Genomic DNA, 18,895 nt, shown 5'->3' with positions numbered 1-18,895 from the left:
ATGTTACTACTGGTGGCCCCAGGGCAAACACCTTCCTGAAGCTCCTAGAATATGCCAGGGATAAACAGCACGCCAGCCACCACAGAACCACGCCTTGGGAGGTGGACACGAGAGGTACCCGAAGGCTCTACCAAACATCAAATGAGAATGTGCGTCTGACAGTAACAAAGAGAAACAGAAAAAGTTAAGTGAGGGGCGCCTGGGTGGCTTAGTCAGTTAAGCGTCCGACTTTCGCTTAGGTCATGATCTCGCGGTTCGTGGGTTCGAGCCCTGCGTTGGGCTCTGTGCTGACTGCCAGCTCAGAGCCTGGAGCCTATTTCAGAGTCTGTATCTCCCTCTCTCTCTGACCCTCACCTGCTCACGCTGTCTCTCTCTCTCTCTCTCTCTCCTAGAAATAAATAAAAATATTTAAAAAAAAAAAAAAGAAAAAGTTAAGTGAAAGAACTGGCAAATTATAGTGACAATAAAAGCAAATGTGAAAGAGGGATCATGTGTGTAGTCTAGGCTTCAAAGTGAAACGAGAGCTATGAGTGACTTTAAAAGAGAGAGACTATCGGGGCACCTGGGTGGCTCAGTCAGTTAAAAGTTCGACTTTGGCTCAGGTCATGATCTCATGGTTTGTGAGTTCGAGCCCCGCACCAGGCTCTGTGCTGACAGCTCAGAGCCTGCTTCGGATTCTGTTTCTTCCTCACTCTCTGCCCCTCCCCTGCTCATGCTCTGTCTCTCTCTCCATCTCTCTCAAAAATAAACATTAAAAGAGAGAGAGAGAGAGAGAGAGACACTATCTAAACTTACGTCATGGAAGAATTTTATTTCTCTAGCAGGTCTGACTTACCTAGATTTCTCAGAGAGTCCTTATATCTACACTTTTCGAGAATATGCCAGAGGGAAATGGCTCTCCATAAGACGTGCAAGTGTAAAGTTAGGATTTAATTTTCATGTAGACCAGACATCCCTTGCACATTATCAACATTTAGTAACAATTTGACAGCTTTCTAACGTCAAGTGACTTATGCTAAGTACCATGGCAGACTTGAAATGGACTTGGAAATGGATGTGTGAAATGGATGTTGAAATGGAAGTGATGACTGCCCTTCAACCTGATTATAGTCCAGTTTCCTTAACCGATTACTTGGGAAGTGACCAAACTTAACACTTCCTCTGTAGGCGATGTAAATCCTGTGGTGCAGGGTCAGAAGAGGCTCCCCCTCCCTGACCCGATGCAGTGTGTCTCTCCTGGAAACCACAAAAAGCCAGCTCCCCTGAGCCAGACCCTCCCTCAGTGATTCTCCCTATTACCCTCTGTACGTGCATTCTCTCGCCCACAATCAACAGGTGCCACTTAAAAACATCTTTAATACAGGAGCACCTGGGGGGCTCAGGCAGTTAGGAGGCTGGCTCTTGGTTTTGGCTCAGGTCATGAAATCACGATTTGTGACTTTGAGCCTTGCATAGGGCTCTACGCTGGCAGTGCAGAGCCTGCTTGGGATTCTCTCTCTCTCCTCTTCTCAGAAAATAAATTAAAAAACTTAAAAAAAAATTTTTTTTAATACGAAGGATTAAGTTTTCCCCCTGACAAACAAAATGAGTGCCTTGGGAACAAAAAAGATGGGAAGTTTTCAGAGTTGTCTTAACTCACAACCAACTGCAATCAGTTCTGCTGACATTGGAACCATGTAAGGGCAGCGCCCCATACCTAGTCATTAACTGAAATTCCTCTCTGCAGCTTAATTAACAGACATTAAGATTTCCCATGGTTAGACTCTGTGCCCTTAAGTTCCAAAGAAGATACTGCATTTGCAGCACAGAATAAGGCTCAGACAATCTGTAAGACGCACATCATCCCTTCTTAGATTTTTTTCCTCTCTACTATTCTGGACTCCCTTACCCATGACACCTTTGGTTAAGATGCACCACTGAGAGGAAAACACTACCTTTTTCAGATCAAGTGCTTCTCTTCTTTCTTCGTTAATAGTAATATGTACTCAACTGTCACCTGGATGACAGATTTTTTTTAATGTAATAATGACGAAAATTAAATGGTTTATCTTGACTTACTTTACTTGTTTAGCAAAAGCTGACTGATCAGCCTTCACACTAAATGATGGTTAATTTTTTGCGTCAACCTGGTTAGGCCACAGTGCCCAGCTACGGTGTGAAACACTACTCTAGGTGTTGCTGTGAAGATGATTCACGTTTATAATCAGCGGCCTTGAAGTAAAGATTACCCTTGGTAATAATGGGAGGTCTCATCCAATCAACTGAAGGAATTCTGCTTCAAGAGTGTAACACATTAATCTTGCCTAAATTTCTAGCCTGCTGGCCTGCCTTACAAATTTCAGATTTGCCAGTCCCCACAATTTCATGAGCCAATTCTTCAAAATAAATAAATCTTTCCCCAAACCTCACACACATACACCCCCATATATATATTCTATTGGTTTGGTCTCTCTGGAGAGCACTGAATGATACGCTCTAGTTCAAGGGGGAAATATTATCATGTCATTGTATATAAAGTAACAAACAGAAATAAAACCAAGCAGTTAGATGGAGTACTCTTGCGTACGGACATATTCACGGTACTGACTGTGGCAGAAGAGGGTACAGACACTGTGGAGCCCCTTCTGAGACAAAAGTCGGCATTTTAGAGTATGCTTCTAAAATTTCAGGATCTTACTTCCTGAAAGCAGGGACCATATATGTTCTTTAACAAAATGCCTTTGCCAGGCAAAGTGCTTAATACAGATTTTTACATATTCTAACTTCTTTCCCAAAAAATACTATGGTTTCTGCCAAATGCCTTTATTGAGTTGAAAATTCAAGGCATGTTTAAATTTGGCCTGAATTTAGCCATAAGATGAAAACTTCCAGCCTTGTTCCTGCCATTCCCTTAACAGATTCCTGTCTGCTAGCCCAGACCAAGCTCTCCCTTAGCACGTGCTGGTTGGCTTTTGAATCTCCACCACCTTCCTCTGCAACCCTGTAACTGGCGGCTTAAGGGCAGGGTGCTGTCTTATCCCGCACAGGGCCCAGCAGATGGTGGGGGCCCCGCACAGTAACTGACAGCTGCTGGCTATTGTGCCAGCAGGACTGGATCAGTCAGAACTGCAACTGAAGTTCAATGTTATGAACCATCTACTTGTGAGATATTCTATTTAATTTTATTAAAATGTATTAAAATTTCATGGGGCACCTGGGTGGCTCAGTCAGTTAAGCATCTGACTTTTGATTTTGGCTCAGGTCATGATCCCAAGGCCAGGGGATCCATGCTCAGCATGGAGCCTGCTTAAGATTCTCTCTCCTCTCTCTCTCTCCTTCCCTCCCTCCCTCCCTCTCCCCGACTCATGCCCTCTCCCACACAAATATAAAATTAAAAAAAAAAAAGAAAAACCTTAAAAAAATTTCACAAAACAAACCTGATATACAATGAAAGATTACTAAACTCAATAGCCAAATATATTTGATTCATAGTTGAATCAGATAGAAACAGGGAGACCTTGGTCTATTTGTGTCAATACATGGGGTCTTTTTATTAACAAAAACACCTTTGGAATACTCTGTCTTACTCTGCAATACTAGGGTTTCTCTACTGTCTATGCACTACAATCACCTGGGGGCTTTAAAACCCCAAACCCTGCCCAGGATCCTCAATTTCAGACTAGCACAATCTTTGGGGGTAGGGCCTGGTCATTAGCTTTTTTAAAAAATATTTTTATTTTTTAATTTTCTTTTGAAGAAAGAATTTTTGTATGAGCAGTAGAGGGAGAGAATCTTTTTTTTTTAAATATTTATATTAGAGAGAGAGACAGAGACAGAGAACACATGTGGGGGAGGGACGGCAAGAGGAGGGCAGAAGCAGGCTCTGTGCTGACAGCAGCAGGCCTGATATGGGGCTCAAACTCATGAACCACAAGATCATGACCTGAGCCAAAGTCTGATGCTCAACTGACTGAATAACCCAGGTGCCCCAAGAGAGAATCTTAAGCAGCCTCCAAGCTTAGCACAGAGCCCCACATCGGGCTCAATCTCACAACCCTGAGGTTATGACCTGAGCCAAAATCAAGAGTTGGCCATTCAACTGACTGAGCCACCCAGGGGCCCCCTTCCAGTTTCTTAAATAATAGTTCCCCAGGTGACTAATGAGTGGCCATCGTGGGAATCACTGAGCGACCTGGATTTCAGAGCCTTTACCAGGGTCCAGGCAAAGCTTGGTATGTACTAGGGACTTCACGAGCTGTATAGCCAACAGAGCTGTGGTTTCAAGTGAATTGTAGAAGCATGACTAAAGTCTATGAAAAACTGAGGAAGTTTACAATATCAGCCACAAACATGGCACAGTTGAAGGAATGTGCCAATTGGTTGTATAAAGAATGGATACCCTAATTTAGTCACCCTTAAAATTTAAAATTTTCAAGGAAGAATGCACATCAAGAAAATATCCTTACAATAATTCATCTAAAGACAGGGCATTATTCCTCAGTACCTTTTTGGCTTCCTCAGCTGTGACGGAACTTCCAGGGGCTTCATCTTTGGTGATCAGAGTAATTCCATCTAAAAAGTAATTCACTGAGTGAAATCCAACTGCAAAGAATCAATCCCAATCGTACCTTCCTTTCTACCACACCTCCTCCCAGTCAGTTAAGTGTCTGACTTCAGCCCAGGTCATGACTTCATGGCTCAGGAGTTCTAGACCCACGGTGGGCTCTGTGCTGACAGCTTGGAGCCTGGAGCCTGGAACCTGCCTTGGATTCTGTGTCTCCCTTTCTCTGTTCCTCCCCAACTCATGTTCTAATTCAATAAAAAATAAATAAACCTTAAAACATTTTTTTAAATAAAAAAAAGAAAGAAAAGCCCATTTAACATCCATTTGTACCTAGAAATGGCACAGGTCACGTGTATTCTCTTAACAGGAGATCAGCTCTTAGTAAATATGTACGTTGTGTATGTCCTGTAAGTTTCTGTTCAGCAAACAATATGCTGGAGGCAATCAATAAATACCGAATCCAATCTCTTTCATCTAGCAGGTCAGCAGCAGAGGCACCAAAGTGATCTGAGTAAGCCCCATTCACCACCTACTCTAATTGCTTCTGCTCCCCAGTCTAGAAGCTAAAGGGCTAAAAAACAAACTGTCAGGAAAATAGTTCCTGAGTGATGAGAAGCTGCCATTTGAAGCTGGACAGAAAGATATCAACTCCTTTTATAGAATCTGCACAGAAACACAGGTTGAAACCCATCCAAGGGCCCGACTTCAAGTGGAAAGTTTTATAATTTTCAACATGATGGTTTTCATAACAGGTATTTTTAACAGATAGTATCTTATACTTGGTTCTGAAAGAAAATCAAGTCAGGTTAAAAAAAAAATGGGCAAAGTGCATGAAGGCAATCGAACATCAGGCCTAACACTGAAAGAGCGTGTGCTGCCTTCTCTCTGAGATTAGTCTGCACGGGTCTAGCGTCAGGGAGTGGCTGTGGTGCATGAAGACGCTGGTCTGCTGGCGTGGCAGCCCGCGAACATGCTCGTGAAAGGCCGCAGTTCTGCTGGCATGGGCAGCCTGTGAACATGTTCGTGAAAGGCCACAGGAGGGCAAAATGTGGGTGAGGTCAATGAGAGTGCTGTGGATCCAGCAGGACGGACAGGATGAAAGGGTCTCAGCACCTGAGAAAGCGGGCAGTGTTTGCCCACATGGTTTCTTCCAACAAACAGAAAGGCACCACCTTAGAAATGGGCCATGCCGCAAACAGCTGAAGATGGGACTTACATGTTGACTTATTACTTGTCACTTTTTATTTATGCTTATTAAGCAAGATTTTTCATTCACTGGATCCTGAGGATTTCCCAAGTCCACATGGAAAGTCATCAGGTCGCCACATAGCATATCATACAATATGATTTACATTTATATTTTGAAAAAAACAGTATACATATTTGGAAAAAATGACAAAAGACTCCTTACCCTGTACAACAATGTCCCAGAAATGCTTTAATTGTTTAATTTCCACTTTCTCTCGAAGGGTTTTCAGGAAATTGTTAAAGCACTGCTCTTCTGAAACCTGGCGGATACAGGGGTAGAGGGGTGTCAGATCGCAGCCAACACGGAGACAAGTCATTCCCAGGACAAAGTGCTATATATACTGAATCCACCATATTTATAAGAAACATATGCCATGTTCGTCTTTGGTGAAATGGGAAATGGGGTATGGCATTTCCAATTTCAGCTTTGTTCGCTGAGAACCGGAAATCTTTCCATCTGTGGACGGTATAGAACTCCTCGGAGCCATATAGGTTTTTCGGTGGCCTGGTACTTTGCTTTTTAACCTTCCATATAGACAAATTCAAACAAAAATAGAAGACTGTCATCAATGCTCATATACTCATCACCTAGCGTAAACAACTGCCAACTTAGCCAGCCTTGCTCCATCTATACCCCTACCTTCTCCTTCAACCCTGGGGTTGTTTGGAAGCAAACGTCAAGCATATATACTATAAATATTTCTGTATGCAGTATCTAAAATATAGAGAGGGACTCTTTAAAAAAAATACCAACAAATTAGCATAGAAGTAAACAGTCACTCAGTATTCACATCTTCCCATTTATAAAACCTTTTTTCTTTTTGTGTGTCTATGTGTTTTGCAGTCTTGCAGTTACAAAAGGTCTCTACATTAAGAGTGGGTGATATGTCTCTGAGTCTCTTTTCATGCTCCTCCATCTCTCCCTCGCTTTTAAAAAATCTTTTATTTTTTAGAAATCCAGTGACCTGGTACTCTCAAGGGTGCGTAGTGACGACAGTGCTCAGACGCACTACCAGGTTCTCTGCTCGGCTGGGGGCAGTGCTAAAAAAGCAAAATGTTTTCACTACCTTTTCCTATCTTTCCAGGTCCTCCTCCACCTGAGGCATCCTAAGGCTTATATTGACTCTACTTTGCCCAGATTTTGTCTTTTATCTGTAGGGCATTGGATCATCTACTTCTGAATCTTCTAATTTTAACAATTTTCTCATTTTCTTATTCTTTGTTAAGCACCTAAACAATTCAGGAATTAATCTGTTCACTCACTCAGCAAATATTTAATAAGCATCCACATAAGAACTAATATACACTGTAACTATGTCTACTTTAAAAATACACTTTCTAATTTAAACTTGCTCACTCTTGCCTAGAGTTTATATATAAAATCCTGGACCTACTGATAGTTTTGTAGGGTTCTTATCCTTTCTTTTATTAATGTGATGTATCACACTGATTGATTTGCGAATGAACCAGCCCTGCAGCCCAGGAATGAATCCCACTTGATCATGGTGAATAATTCTTTTTATATGCGTTGAATTCCATTTGCTAGCATCTTGTTGGGAACTTTTGCATCCATGTTTGTCACAGATATTGGCCTGTCTCCTTTTTTGTTGGGACTCTGTCTGGTTTGGGAATCAAAGTAATGCTAGCTTCGTAGAATGAGTCCAGATAAAGAAGATGTGGTTTATATATACAATGGAATACTACATGGCAATGAGAAAGAATGAAAACCTGCCATTTGTAGCACATGGATGGAACTGGAGGGTATTATTCTAAGTGAGATAAGTCAGTCAGAGAAAGACAGATACCATATGTTTTCACTCATATGTGGATCCTGAGAAACTTAACAGAAGACCACAGGGGAAAGGAAGGGGTGAAAAAGTTACAAACAGAGAGGGAGGGAGGCAAATCCTAAGAGACTCTTATTTACAGAGAACAAACTGAGGATTGATGGGGGGTGGAGGAGAGGGGAAAGTGGGTGATAGGCATCGAGGAGGGCACTTGTTGGGATGAGCACTGGGTGTTGTACGGAAGCCAATTTGACAATAAATTATATTCAATAAACAAACAAATAAATAAAATCCTAAAAGCAACTTGAAGGTTTTTACGATGTTTTTTCAAAATTCCTAATAAAACAAACAAAAAACCCACACAAAAAGTGGGCTATTGTGCTAAGTAAATTAACTTGCAGTGTTTTTAATTTTTCCTGGCATTCCAGATCCCTACTCCTGTCCTCATAAAATCCTTCTCAATAATTATACCAATATACCAATATATATTTTCAATTAGTTTCTTTAAAATAGTTAACTGGTCCTTTAATGACTGGGCCACCAGAGGTTACAATGGAAATTTTCCTGGTTCCCTAAATAGGAATCATGCAGCCTGGGTTATAATGTAATAAAAAGCTAACTCCGGGGACTAACTCCCATTTACCACACCCATCTTTATGCCCCTCAGAAAGGACAGTGATAGTAAAAAGACTTAATCATTTCTGCATCTCTAGGCAAACACTGCTATTCACGGTGAGGACAATGATTTCCAAAGGCCTGTGCTTACTTGTGGGGCGCTGTCTGTCTCCCCTGTGACGGTGGCTAACTGTTTAGGAAGAGGTAGACAGGTGAGGATAGTGTTACCTGAATGGCTTCTTCCCGGAAGACTGTGATGCAGTCTATGCTCTTCATAAAATATGGTGTTTCATTAGTATCCAAAAACTGTTCGATGTGATTTATTAGCTGGCGACTTGCTGGAACATAAGACAATAAATTTATTTTCCTCATTTTGAGAGATACTTGTTAGAGAGAATATATGCTTTGTGTGCCTGTAAGTATGTATTATGGCTCAAGGGCCTCATGGCCAGTATGCACAAAAGCTATTCTTCTTTAAGAGAAGGTAGATGGGATGGGGGAGATGAGATGCAAAATGCTGATTCTGAAAGCCTATAGGCTTTCAAATATATTTGAAAGTTTGGGTAATACGTAATGATATGTGTCAAGAAATATATTTTAATTTCTAAAATGTTTAGAATTACAGCTAAATGTTCTTATGGTACTAACACTAAATTGTTTTTTTTAAATTGTTGTTGCTTTTTACCCCCCACCTCCCACCCGACCCAGAATTTAGGGGCCATTTGGGCAGTTCCAAGGTTTCTTTCCTGATATATTCATAGAAACTAGACCCTCTAGTCCCTCCCTGAATTCTACCCATGATAAATGTCAAACACTACCAGACAGAGAAGAGTAATGAGCCAGGGATGCCTCATCTTCAACCAATAACAGGTCAAATTAGAAAAGACTAGCCCTCATCTTAATTTAATAATACCCCTTTAGAATGAGGAATCCCTGCTACACATTTTCTGCCCTCAGCCGAACTGGAATATTCTCTCTGTTGCTCAGCAGTCTACAAGCCACGAGTACTCAATAAAAAGTAACTGTCAGCAAGCAAGTCATAAATTCTACAGAAAGAAGAAATATATTAACAATGTTATTGTCAGGTTGCAACTTGAGGTTTCCTCACAAACAAACAAATATTTTTCAATATTAAAAAAAAAGCAGAGGAAAATAGAAACATAAAGTCATCAGGGGATATAAATCACTGAGCAGACTCACATTGCCTCTTATGATTGGTGGTTGGTGTAGAACAAACCAAGTACACAGTGATGGCATAAAGGCTCACTCTCACTTGTGCCCCAAAACTGCTCTCCTGCATCCAGGCTGGCAATTTATGCTCAATGGTCAAGGTGCTCTGAGCCTGCATGATGCCATGATCACAGCCTCACATGAGCACTCTACAGCTGTGAATGCCTGTGTACACAATGCTACTGAGAGGTGCTCTCAAGGCTTGCCTCTGAAGGCTGGAGGCCACTAACTGAATCACCAGAGCACTGCTCAATGCCTTATGAAAGACATGAAACTCAGTGCCATCAACTTATTTCCTAAGGATCCTACAGCATATGGAAAGGATTAAAAAACTGGACAAAGTGTTTTCTAACATAATAATTATACAACAAGAGAAAAATATCCCCAGTAACCATTTCATCTCTTCCACCAACTAGGAGATTATGATCTCTATTATAATAAAATACTTAACAAACTTGAGGGTGAGAGAAACACTTCTCTGCAATTTCTGAAATCTTTACCAATGTATCCCACAGCAGTGGATTAATACCCAACAATTCAAAGGAGCAAAAGGANGGGGATGAGCACTGGGTGTTATATGGAAACCAACTTGACAATAAACTATTTGTAAGAAAAAATAAATAAATATAAAACTGCATAAGAAAAAGAAAAGGAGCAAAAGGATGTTCGGACGGGTCTTTTTAAACAAGATACATAATACAGCCCTGATTGGTAGGCAGAGCAGAAAACCAGCAAGAATCTCAAAGCCACATAAGTTATCTGCTTTTTCAGCTTGGAAGGGCAAGTAACAGAAGTGTCTTGATAGTTCCTATACCACTTATGGCAGTCTGCTTGCTCTAAGGAGGACATAAAGTTCACTCAGAGTTACGTATCTATGCACAAATAGGGGCCTTTGTAGGTCAGGGGTAGTAATCCTCAGAGACTCGACGTTTCTCATTTCTATTGAAATGAGAGTGAGGGACCTTAGCGAGCTATTATGTTAATGTTTCTCTTTGCCTGGTGTGGAAATTATTTTCATGAATTTAACCTAATATATATTTACTGTATGTGTGTTATAAGTAAGACCCTAGAGTGTGTTCTGTGGAAGACACAATCAAGTTGAAGATAAAGTCCTTGCCTTTGAGGACTCTACAGTCTAACAGGGGACATAAAACATATAGAAAAATAATAACAGGAGGTAAATGTGAAGAGGACTATGACTGGTATGGAAATATATCAGCTGATGTGAATTTTTAAAAATCTTTGGTGACTGATTAAAAGAAGTTTTCGTGAATTAACATGGCATTTTTGCTGGGCAATGAAAAATAGAATGTGGCCATCAAATAGCAGAAAACAGAATGAGCAAAAGTATGAAGAGAGGTGGGAAAGCATAGGGTATGTCTGAAGGAAAGCAAATTGTCCAACACATGGAGTCCAGACAGGAGGAGGGGAAGAAAAAGGAGGAAGAATCAGCCAGGGGCAGGCTGGAGGGAAGGTGGTCCAAGAAGACAACAATACGCGTGAGGGTTCTAAGGCAGTACAGTGCTTGGCTCCATAGCAAGTGTAGAGGAGAAGGGTTCAAGACCAAGCCTTTAAGGAACTGCCACATTTAGAGCTTGGAGAGAGGAAAGGGAGCTGACAAAGGGGGCTAAGGAGTGGTGAGGGAGACAGCAAAAACCAGGAGAGTACGGTGCCACAGATGCTAACAGATTAAAGAGAGCTGTCTGCTGTGTCCAAACTATTCTACAAAGACTACAAGAAAAAGTATAAAAAGCACAAGGGATTAGGTACTGAAGCTCAGGGAGTCCTTAAACCTGGGAGTCCATGTATCAACTAAATACGGACTGAACTGCTTTGCAAAAAACACAGCTTCCTGACCCATTTTATCTTGACATAAGTTGGAACACATACACACAGAGTTGCCGTCTTATAGAGAAAAATGTTCAAGAGACTAAAATAAAGCAAAAGCCAACAATCCATTTGCAGTAACGATACAGGAAAGAAGGGACATAAAGAAAAGGAAGTAGCAGTCTCAACACCTAGTTTCTATTCAAGACTGAAGTTCTTAATGGATCTGTGGGCCTATCTGGATTGAGTTTTCTTACTTACATGTTAAACTGTTCTGTCTTTTCCTCCAGGAACTTCAGGAACACAGGGAGATAAACATATCCAAATTTGCAATAAATCCAGTGAATATGAAGAATCAGCTTTTGCCCTTCTAGGTATAACCAGTTACATGGCCTGTGCATCTGGCCCAAGATTCCGAATTCTGTCCTTCTCTCCAGACCATTTTGTGGCTCAGGGACTAGAATGAACCATTCAACATCAGCAAATAGCTGTGCTGGATGATGCTTTAATATACTGAGTATGAGAACAGGATGTGGACAACACTGGACAAGAGACTTCCCTTCTAAAGTGTGGCGGCACTCCACATTTTCCTCCCGTTTTTAATAAAATGCAGAGGTTGCTGACAAAAATAATATTCTACTTTGGCTGGATGACACTTTAGAAGCTTCCGTGCTCTCCACCCCACATGAGGCAAACGCAGATCATCAGGGTGCTCTTCTCTGCTTTTACATCAATTACAGAGTATGGAACGGCCTCTCAGTCTTCATACTCTGTAAATCGGAGTCCCAATTTAATTCACCAAAATGCTTTTCAGAATTAGTCAGAGATTCAATAATACTCATTAGTAGCTAATATAAAGGATGGCTGCCATTGAAAGGGCCATCCATCTTAGGCCAGGGTCGTCATTTATTTCAAGGAGTACTCAAAATCAAAATGTTCTAGATTTTGGGGTTTAAATATGGGCATATATATTAACCCAGCATCTTACATAAGTACAGACTGATGATCCACAAAATTCATCTCAATAATACTTCATTATATTAAAAATGCAATCCAGATTGCAAAAGTGCTACATACAGGGGAAAAGAATCAGGGTTGGTTTTTTTTTTTTTTTGGTTAATCTGAAATGTATGTTCTCCCTCTCCATAGAAAATATTCAACATGACCCCAAATCCCCAATATTGAATCACCTCCTTTCTTAATGTACAGTGACATAGGCCCAAACACCCAGGGCCACATGTTTGTTGGCCCCTGGCTTGACATCTGCTTACTACCTCTGTTCTCTGTAAAGATGTTTCCAACAGAGTAAAAGAAAGTCATTTATTGTGGGTTTTTTCCCCTTCATCGGACAGAGCTAAAAAAGCAGTAGGTTCACTCATCTGTCACACATTATATATAAAGGACTGTAAAACCATCTCAAACGATTTTGCTCAACCCAGGCATCATTCAGGATGTTTCTCAATTCAATCCTTCCTATCTCAATGCCTCATGTGAATTCTACTTATTGAAAGGGTGCACATTTTACAGAAGCCAGCAGTTAATTTATTTTTAAATGCTGAGAACAGATTTACACAATCAATGACAGTGGAGTCCTTATAAAACAAATTTAAAAAGTGATAAAAATTAAGCACTTAAATAAGTATATGGTCAGTAATTAAGAGAATAAAAGAATGATACCTATTAGCAAATAAAACTCAAAGCAAGTAGTTCAGTCTGTTGTCAATTAAATCCACACATAAATACAATCACCATTTTAAGCCAGAAACTTACAAGAAACATTTGCTCGATAAGAAAAGGAGTCCATCTTTTAATACAGGTAACTGAAACAGAAACACATCACCAACAGGCTTCCTCTTGTCTCTTTACTATAGGATATGGATTGGTCATTGTGGGTAGAGGCTATGTGTCTGTCCACGAGGGTCCAACAAGAAGAACAGAAATCACTGAATATTTAACAAAGGAAATTTAAGGCCGGCAACTGTAACACAGGTGACAAAAAGCAGTAAAGCCAGCTGCGAGTGGTGCTATGACCACATGCGTTTGGCTCTGTGCTGACAGCTAGCTCAGAGCCTGGAGCCTGCTTTAGATTCTGTATCTCCCTGTCTCTCTGACCCTCCCCTGCTCATGCTGTCTGTCTCTCTCTCTCAGAAAAAAATACAAAATTAAAAAAAAAAGTTATTGAAAAGGTTTCTAAGTATATTCAAAGCTTTTACCTATCAATTATATATATATATTTAAAGCATACTTCTACAAAAATATTACATACACACACACACAAAGAGATTTTCACTTCTACTTAAAACATCTTTAGAGCTACATACATTTCCTTGTACCTCAGGTTTAACACGGTAAAACACAGCAAAGAGCTGCCAAATAGTTGTGTGGCTTGTAATGACAAATCAGAGGACCCAGTGGTGATGAACCCTCCCCGTGGGGATTTTGTCTTTTCACAGAAGTCATTCTGAAAATTTAAGTACAAAAAAGGGAATCCTAGACATTTTTCCTTTAAATGACAAAAGATACGCTGATTTATTTCTTTAAAAAAAATTTTTTTTTAATGTTCTACTTGTTTCTGAGAGAGAGCATGAGCAGGGGAGGGTCAGAGAGAGAGAGGGAGATACAGAATCCGAAACAGGCTCCAGGCTCTGAGATGGCAGTCAGCACAGAGCCCGACGCGGGGCTCGAACCCATGAACCGTGAGATCATGACCTGAGCCGAAGTCGGACGCTTAACCGTCCCAGCCACCCAGGTGCCCTTATGCTGATTTATTTCTTAAATGTCGTTTCTGCTTTTATGTCTAAAAGAGACTGAATCTAAGACCCCAGGCAGAATTTGCTCTGAATGTTTATGCTCCTTGGCCTGGTAGGTCTGGCATTCCTGTCTTTAATTTTGTGGTCTTTATTTATTTTTTTGAGAGACTGAAAGAGAGAGGGAGGCATAGAGACAAAGGGAGAGAATCTCAAACAGGCTCCCTGCTCAGTTAGCATGGAGCCCAACACGGGGCTCGATCCTATGACTCTGGGATCATGACCTCGATCCAATGATCCTGGGATCATGACTGGAGCTGAAGTCAAGAGTTGGACACTCAACCGACTGAGTCACCCAGGTGCCCTAATGAAATATTTTTGCTGGGGAAAATGAGATCACTGGGTGGCAATAAAAGAACCTGAAAACTAGGAAAAAAGAATAAGCCTTATGAACTTGAAAGGGACTTTCAGATGTCTTTTTTTTTTTTTAATGTTCATTTATTTTTGCTGGGGGAGGGGCAGAGAGAGAGAGAGAGAGGGAGAGAGAATCTCAAGCAGGCTCTGTGCTAAACCGTGCAAGCTGGATGCAAGGCTCGATCCCACGAATTGGGAGATCATGACTTGAGCCAAAATGAAGAGTCAGATGCTTAAACGACTGAGCCACCCAGGCACCCCTAAGATGTCTTATCTTTAAGCAGCTGGGCTGTGGAGTAGACGCAGCTCTGTACTTCTCTTGGCCTCTTCCTTGCCCTTCCCCATCTTAGAAGCTGTTCTGCCAGACTGTCTGCCCCAGAATTCCTCACTGAGCAGACAGAGTTGCCTGCTCCCTTTTAAGAACAGAAACGGCCCGTGGACCCGACACAGAGACCACCAGGGCCACAGGATTACGCATGACCAGTGGCACAAGAAATTGAACAAAGGTATATAAAATGCTGACCACCTCAACAGTATAGATAAAGCCTTGGCAGGTTTCTTTTTTATTATTATTTTCTTACCAATAACTAAAAAACTCAATTAAAACCTCACCATTTAAGCTCCACAAGTTCAGTCACAGCCCATTTTTTCATGCTTAACGATTTTCTCATTAAATGCAGTAATTTCTTACAAATTGCACTAATAAAAGTAAGTCCTGCTGGGTGTTCCCCCCGCTTTAAATGCTGCCTTTTCATTGATGTGTTAAATTAAAACCCCAGGCACAAGGAGCAGAGTAAATGCAAAGTCTTTATTGTCAGAATCCATTCCTGCAGACTAGGAGATCTCTCTCATTTTATTTTTGTTTTTATTTGAGCTAACTCTGAGTCCTACTTTATAGCCATGGGAAGAATGACACTGAAGATCTCTTGGTCTTACTTAGCTCTCTCTAGAAAAAAAACTGATGGTGTGAGCTAATGAGAAACTAGAAAAATGGCATCCAGCAAGACCACTGGTGCTAAGCTCGCTTTATGTAAGAGATCATTATGACAAATCTTTTTCATCCTGGACGCATAATATTTCTCATCTTAAATAACTTGGGTGTAAGACCAGGTCTGTTCCCAAGACAGCTGCAAAATTTTTTAGATTCCTGGTCAAAGGAAAGGGGGTTCCATGGCATTTTATGGTCTTTATATTATTTATTTATTAAAAAAATTTTAATGTTTATTTATTTTCAAGAGACAAAGAGTGTACGAGTGGGGGAGGGTNGTGCCACTTTATATTTTTTATATTTTTTATTAACAACATTCAACTTAACCATTAAAGACTCACTGAACATATCCCACAAAACCTGGAGATTATCAGTTAATATTTACAAATTTACAGGGCATACAGAAGTTTGCTGAAGACCAAAGAATGTCCACTTTTTAGTGTAACTCATTTTGTCAATCCCAGAATGGAGTGCAGTTAGAGTCCAAAGCTGGGACATGATGCTAACATAGGACAGAAGCTAAAGGAAGACTTTTTCATCAAATGAAGTGATTTCCTTGGTTCCCTGATGCAACATGTATGCCATATGCTTGGATGTGTGTATTAGGGGTAGGGCTAGGAAGTGGAAAAGGCAGAGAAAGAAGATCTCCACAATTTTCTAAAGTTCTAGAACTCTAAAACTTGGTGATGCTTACTAAAATAAAAGGGATAGAGAAGAATTGATAACCTTACCACGCAGACATCCAGATGGGCAGTAGGAGGGAGGCAGAATGCAGGACAATGGTGTTTGGTGCTGTCGCAATTTTACAGTGTCTGTCTAGTTTCGTACCAGAGTGAATGTCATCACCCTAATGCAGGAAATAAGTGGAAGGAACCAAGTAGCCATAGTAACAGTGCAGCCGAGAGGAAACACTCTGGAACAGGAGACCAATCTGGCAATGGGATCCAATTAAAAGTTGGTAATTGAATGGAATTGAAATTCATGTATCAGTTGAAGAGATACAGTGAGTGGTGAGTCCGACTCCTCAGAAAGGAGAGAAGCAGCAGCCACTGCTTGAACGTGCTTTTGTGGACAATGGAAGGGGATGACTCCTGGTGTTTTACGACGCCTCAAGAATTTGAGTTACTCTTAAAAGGTAATACCAGGGGCCAAAAATTTTAAAACAATGGTATTTCATGTGGTTTTATCTTCTTAAAAACTGATAAATGACAACACCCTTTGTTTATATGTTATCTTTCCTTAAGGGCCTCTCAGATCCTTTGTTTTTCTTTCATTTTTCCCCCTCTCTTTTCTGATTTTGTGAAGAAAGCTGTGTAATGCTCCACAGCTGAAAATATACAGATACTATTTTTCTTAAGTTCTTCTTTGATGGGGCTAAGACTTATGAATTGGTCCAAAGAATTCTGAGAATCACTTATGCTGTAAATCAAAAATTCAAACTGTTATTATTCCCAAGCACTACTTCGTTAAAGTCAACAATAGAGACACAAAAATTACATAGTCAGCAGTACTCAGAGAACAGAAAATAGATGGAGGTTATCTGTTCCACTGATGGTAGACTAGCAGCGGCACTTTTGATGATGTGTCATATTATAATAAAACTACTCCTGGGCACTGGTATCCCAGGATATACTGGCTCTTAAATCATAGGCATCTCTTTAAAATAAATAGCATCTGGGAGTGACAAAAAAGAATGGACATTCTTTGTGGAAGGAATATCATGAGCAAATATACAGAGGCAGGAAAACCAATGTCACCAGCATACTAACAGGAATACTGTTTGAGGACAGAGTTCATAAAGGGGACCTATAGAAGATGGGTCTGGGATGGCAGAGTGGAACCAGGCTGTGGAAAGCCCTGAAATGTGGGACTACTTTTAACGACATGAGGAATGATTAAAAAGGGCTGACACTTAATCGAATCTTGTGCTTTCATAAGAAGCTAAATCTGGGGGTGCCTGGCTGACCTAGTTAGTGGAGCGTGCAACTCTTGATCTCAGGGTTTAAGTCTGAACTCCATGTTGGATGTAAAGATTACTTAAAGATAAAATTAAAAAAAAACCAAAACAACAGAAGCTAAATCTGTACCAACAAATGGGAGGAGCTGAATAAGAACAACTCTGAGGATAATTAATATAGGATGCTATAACTGTTCAATGATGAAGTAATGAAAGCCTGAATCAGGATGCTGGTAGTTAGGATGGAAAGGAGAGACAGATCCAGAAAATGATTAGAAATTAGAAGAGAATTAGAAACGGGTACAAAATGGTCAGAAATGCTCACCAATAGTAAACTCAAGAGGAAAAACAACAAGAGCATCAAAAACCCTTATTTCTGGGGAAAGTTCTATCAGAACCCACAGCACCAGGATGTACTTAGGCTGCTGCATCACTTGAGGTGCCTTTCCTTGGGCTCTCTCCTGTCTGGACTTTTATGGCTCAGGTTCTGCCAAATTAGTCTATGAATTCTTCCTCAAATTGATCACCCACCTGCATCTGTACCCACACTGTGCCTTGTGTCCTATTGCCTTCGATGAACTATTTGTGCATCAAAGTGACCCCTTCCACCTGTGCCCTGGACACCACACCCCTCCCCCGCTCAGGGAACTCATCCAGCCTCATGCCTTCAGAGAATATCTCTAGGTGACTTCTCCCAGATTCAGACTTACACCCCAGGCCTCTTTTCTGAGGTCCAGACCTGCATATGCAACGTAGCATGTATTTCCCTTCTCGGTAAATCCCAATTTCTTCCAGGTGCTCAGGCCAAAAGCTTGGGAGTCATCCTTGACTTGCTTCTTTCTCTCACACCCTATATTGAAACGGCCAGTAAAACCGGCCATTCTACTTTTAGAGCCTATCAAGAATTGAACTTCTCACCCCCTCACTTGCAGTACTATGTCAGCCTTCCAACTCCTCTGTCTACGTCCACCTTGCCATTCTCAGCATGGCCCGGGACCTTTTAAAACATAAGTCAATCAGACTCACCTCTACTTAGAAGTCCTCAGTGGTTTCCTATTTCATTCAGAGTAAAAGCAAAGGTCTAGGAGGCACTATGTGATATGTACCCCAGCCACCCACTCCCCTGATCTCATCTCCTAGTTCCTTCAGCCACACTGGCCTCCCTGATGCTCCCTGATGAAGCCAAACCCACTCTTACTTCCAGGGAATATACTGCTGCCTCGGTGTACAAAGTTCTCCCCAGAGATATCCAGCAGGCTGTCTCCTCCACCTTCCTCAATTCTCTGTTCAAATGACACCCCAAAAGTGAGCCTTTCTTGTCTTCTACATAAAGTCACAAACACATCTCACCCCAGCACTCACTATCCCACGACTTCATTTTAATTTTTTCTATAGTGCTGTCATGAATACCGTTCTCTAAAAATTCATGTCTTTTCTTAAAACTCAGAAGATGACCTCATTTGGAAATAGCGTCCTTGCAGATGTAATCAAATTAGGATGAGGTCATAAGGATGGGCGCTGATCCAATATGACTGGTGT

The 18,895-nt window shown here is 41.0% G+C and overlaps 1 protein-coding gene across 2 annotated transcripts in view; it reads right to left on the bottom strand.

Annotated features, from left to right (window-relative positions):
* XRCC5 (X-ray repair cross complementing 5) overlaps positions 1–18,895 on the bottom strand; it is an 87,022-nt gene that overhangs the window by 7,713 nt on the left and 60,414 nt on the right. Inside the window, exons 17-19 of one of the 2 annotated variants that reach the window (XM_077748551.1) lie at positions 8,422–8,531; positions 5,955–6,051; positions 4,484–4,551 (exon numbers count right to left, since the gene is read on the bottom strand). In XM_077748551.1, the coding sequence (XP_077604677.1) occupies positions 4,484–4,551; positions 5,955–6,051; positions 8,422–8,531 (275 nt within the window). Of the gene's footprint in view, positions 1–4,483; positions 4,552–5,954; positions 6,052–8,421; positions 8,532–18,895 lie in introns of those variants that run through there. The other variant, XR_013331207.1, reaches the window with a different exon arrangement.

This window comes from Crocuta crocuta, unplaced genomic scaffold (genome assembly GCF_008692635.1).
Source record: "Crocuta crocuta isolate KB4526 unplaced genomic scaffold, BGI_CrCroc_1.0 scaffold229, whole genome shotgun sequence".
NCBI classification, from domain to species: Eukaryota; Metazoa; Chordata; class Mammalia; order Carnivora; family Hyaenidae; genus Crocuta; species Crocuta crocuta.
The sequence above is the reverse complement of the archived record's forward strand: the minus strand, read 5'-3'. Positions and strand labels throughout refer to the sequence as shown.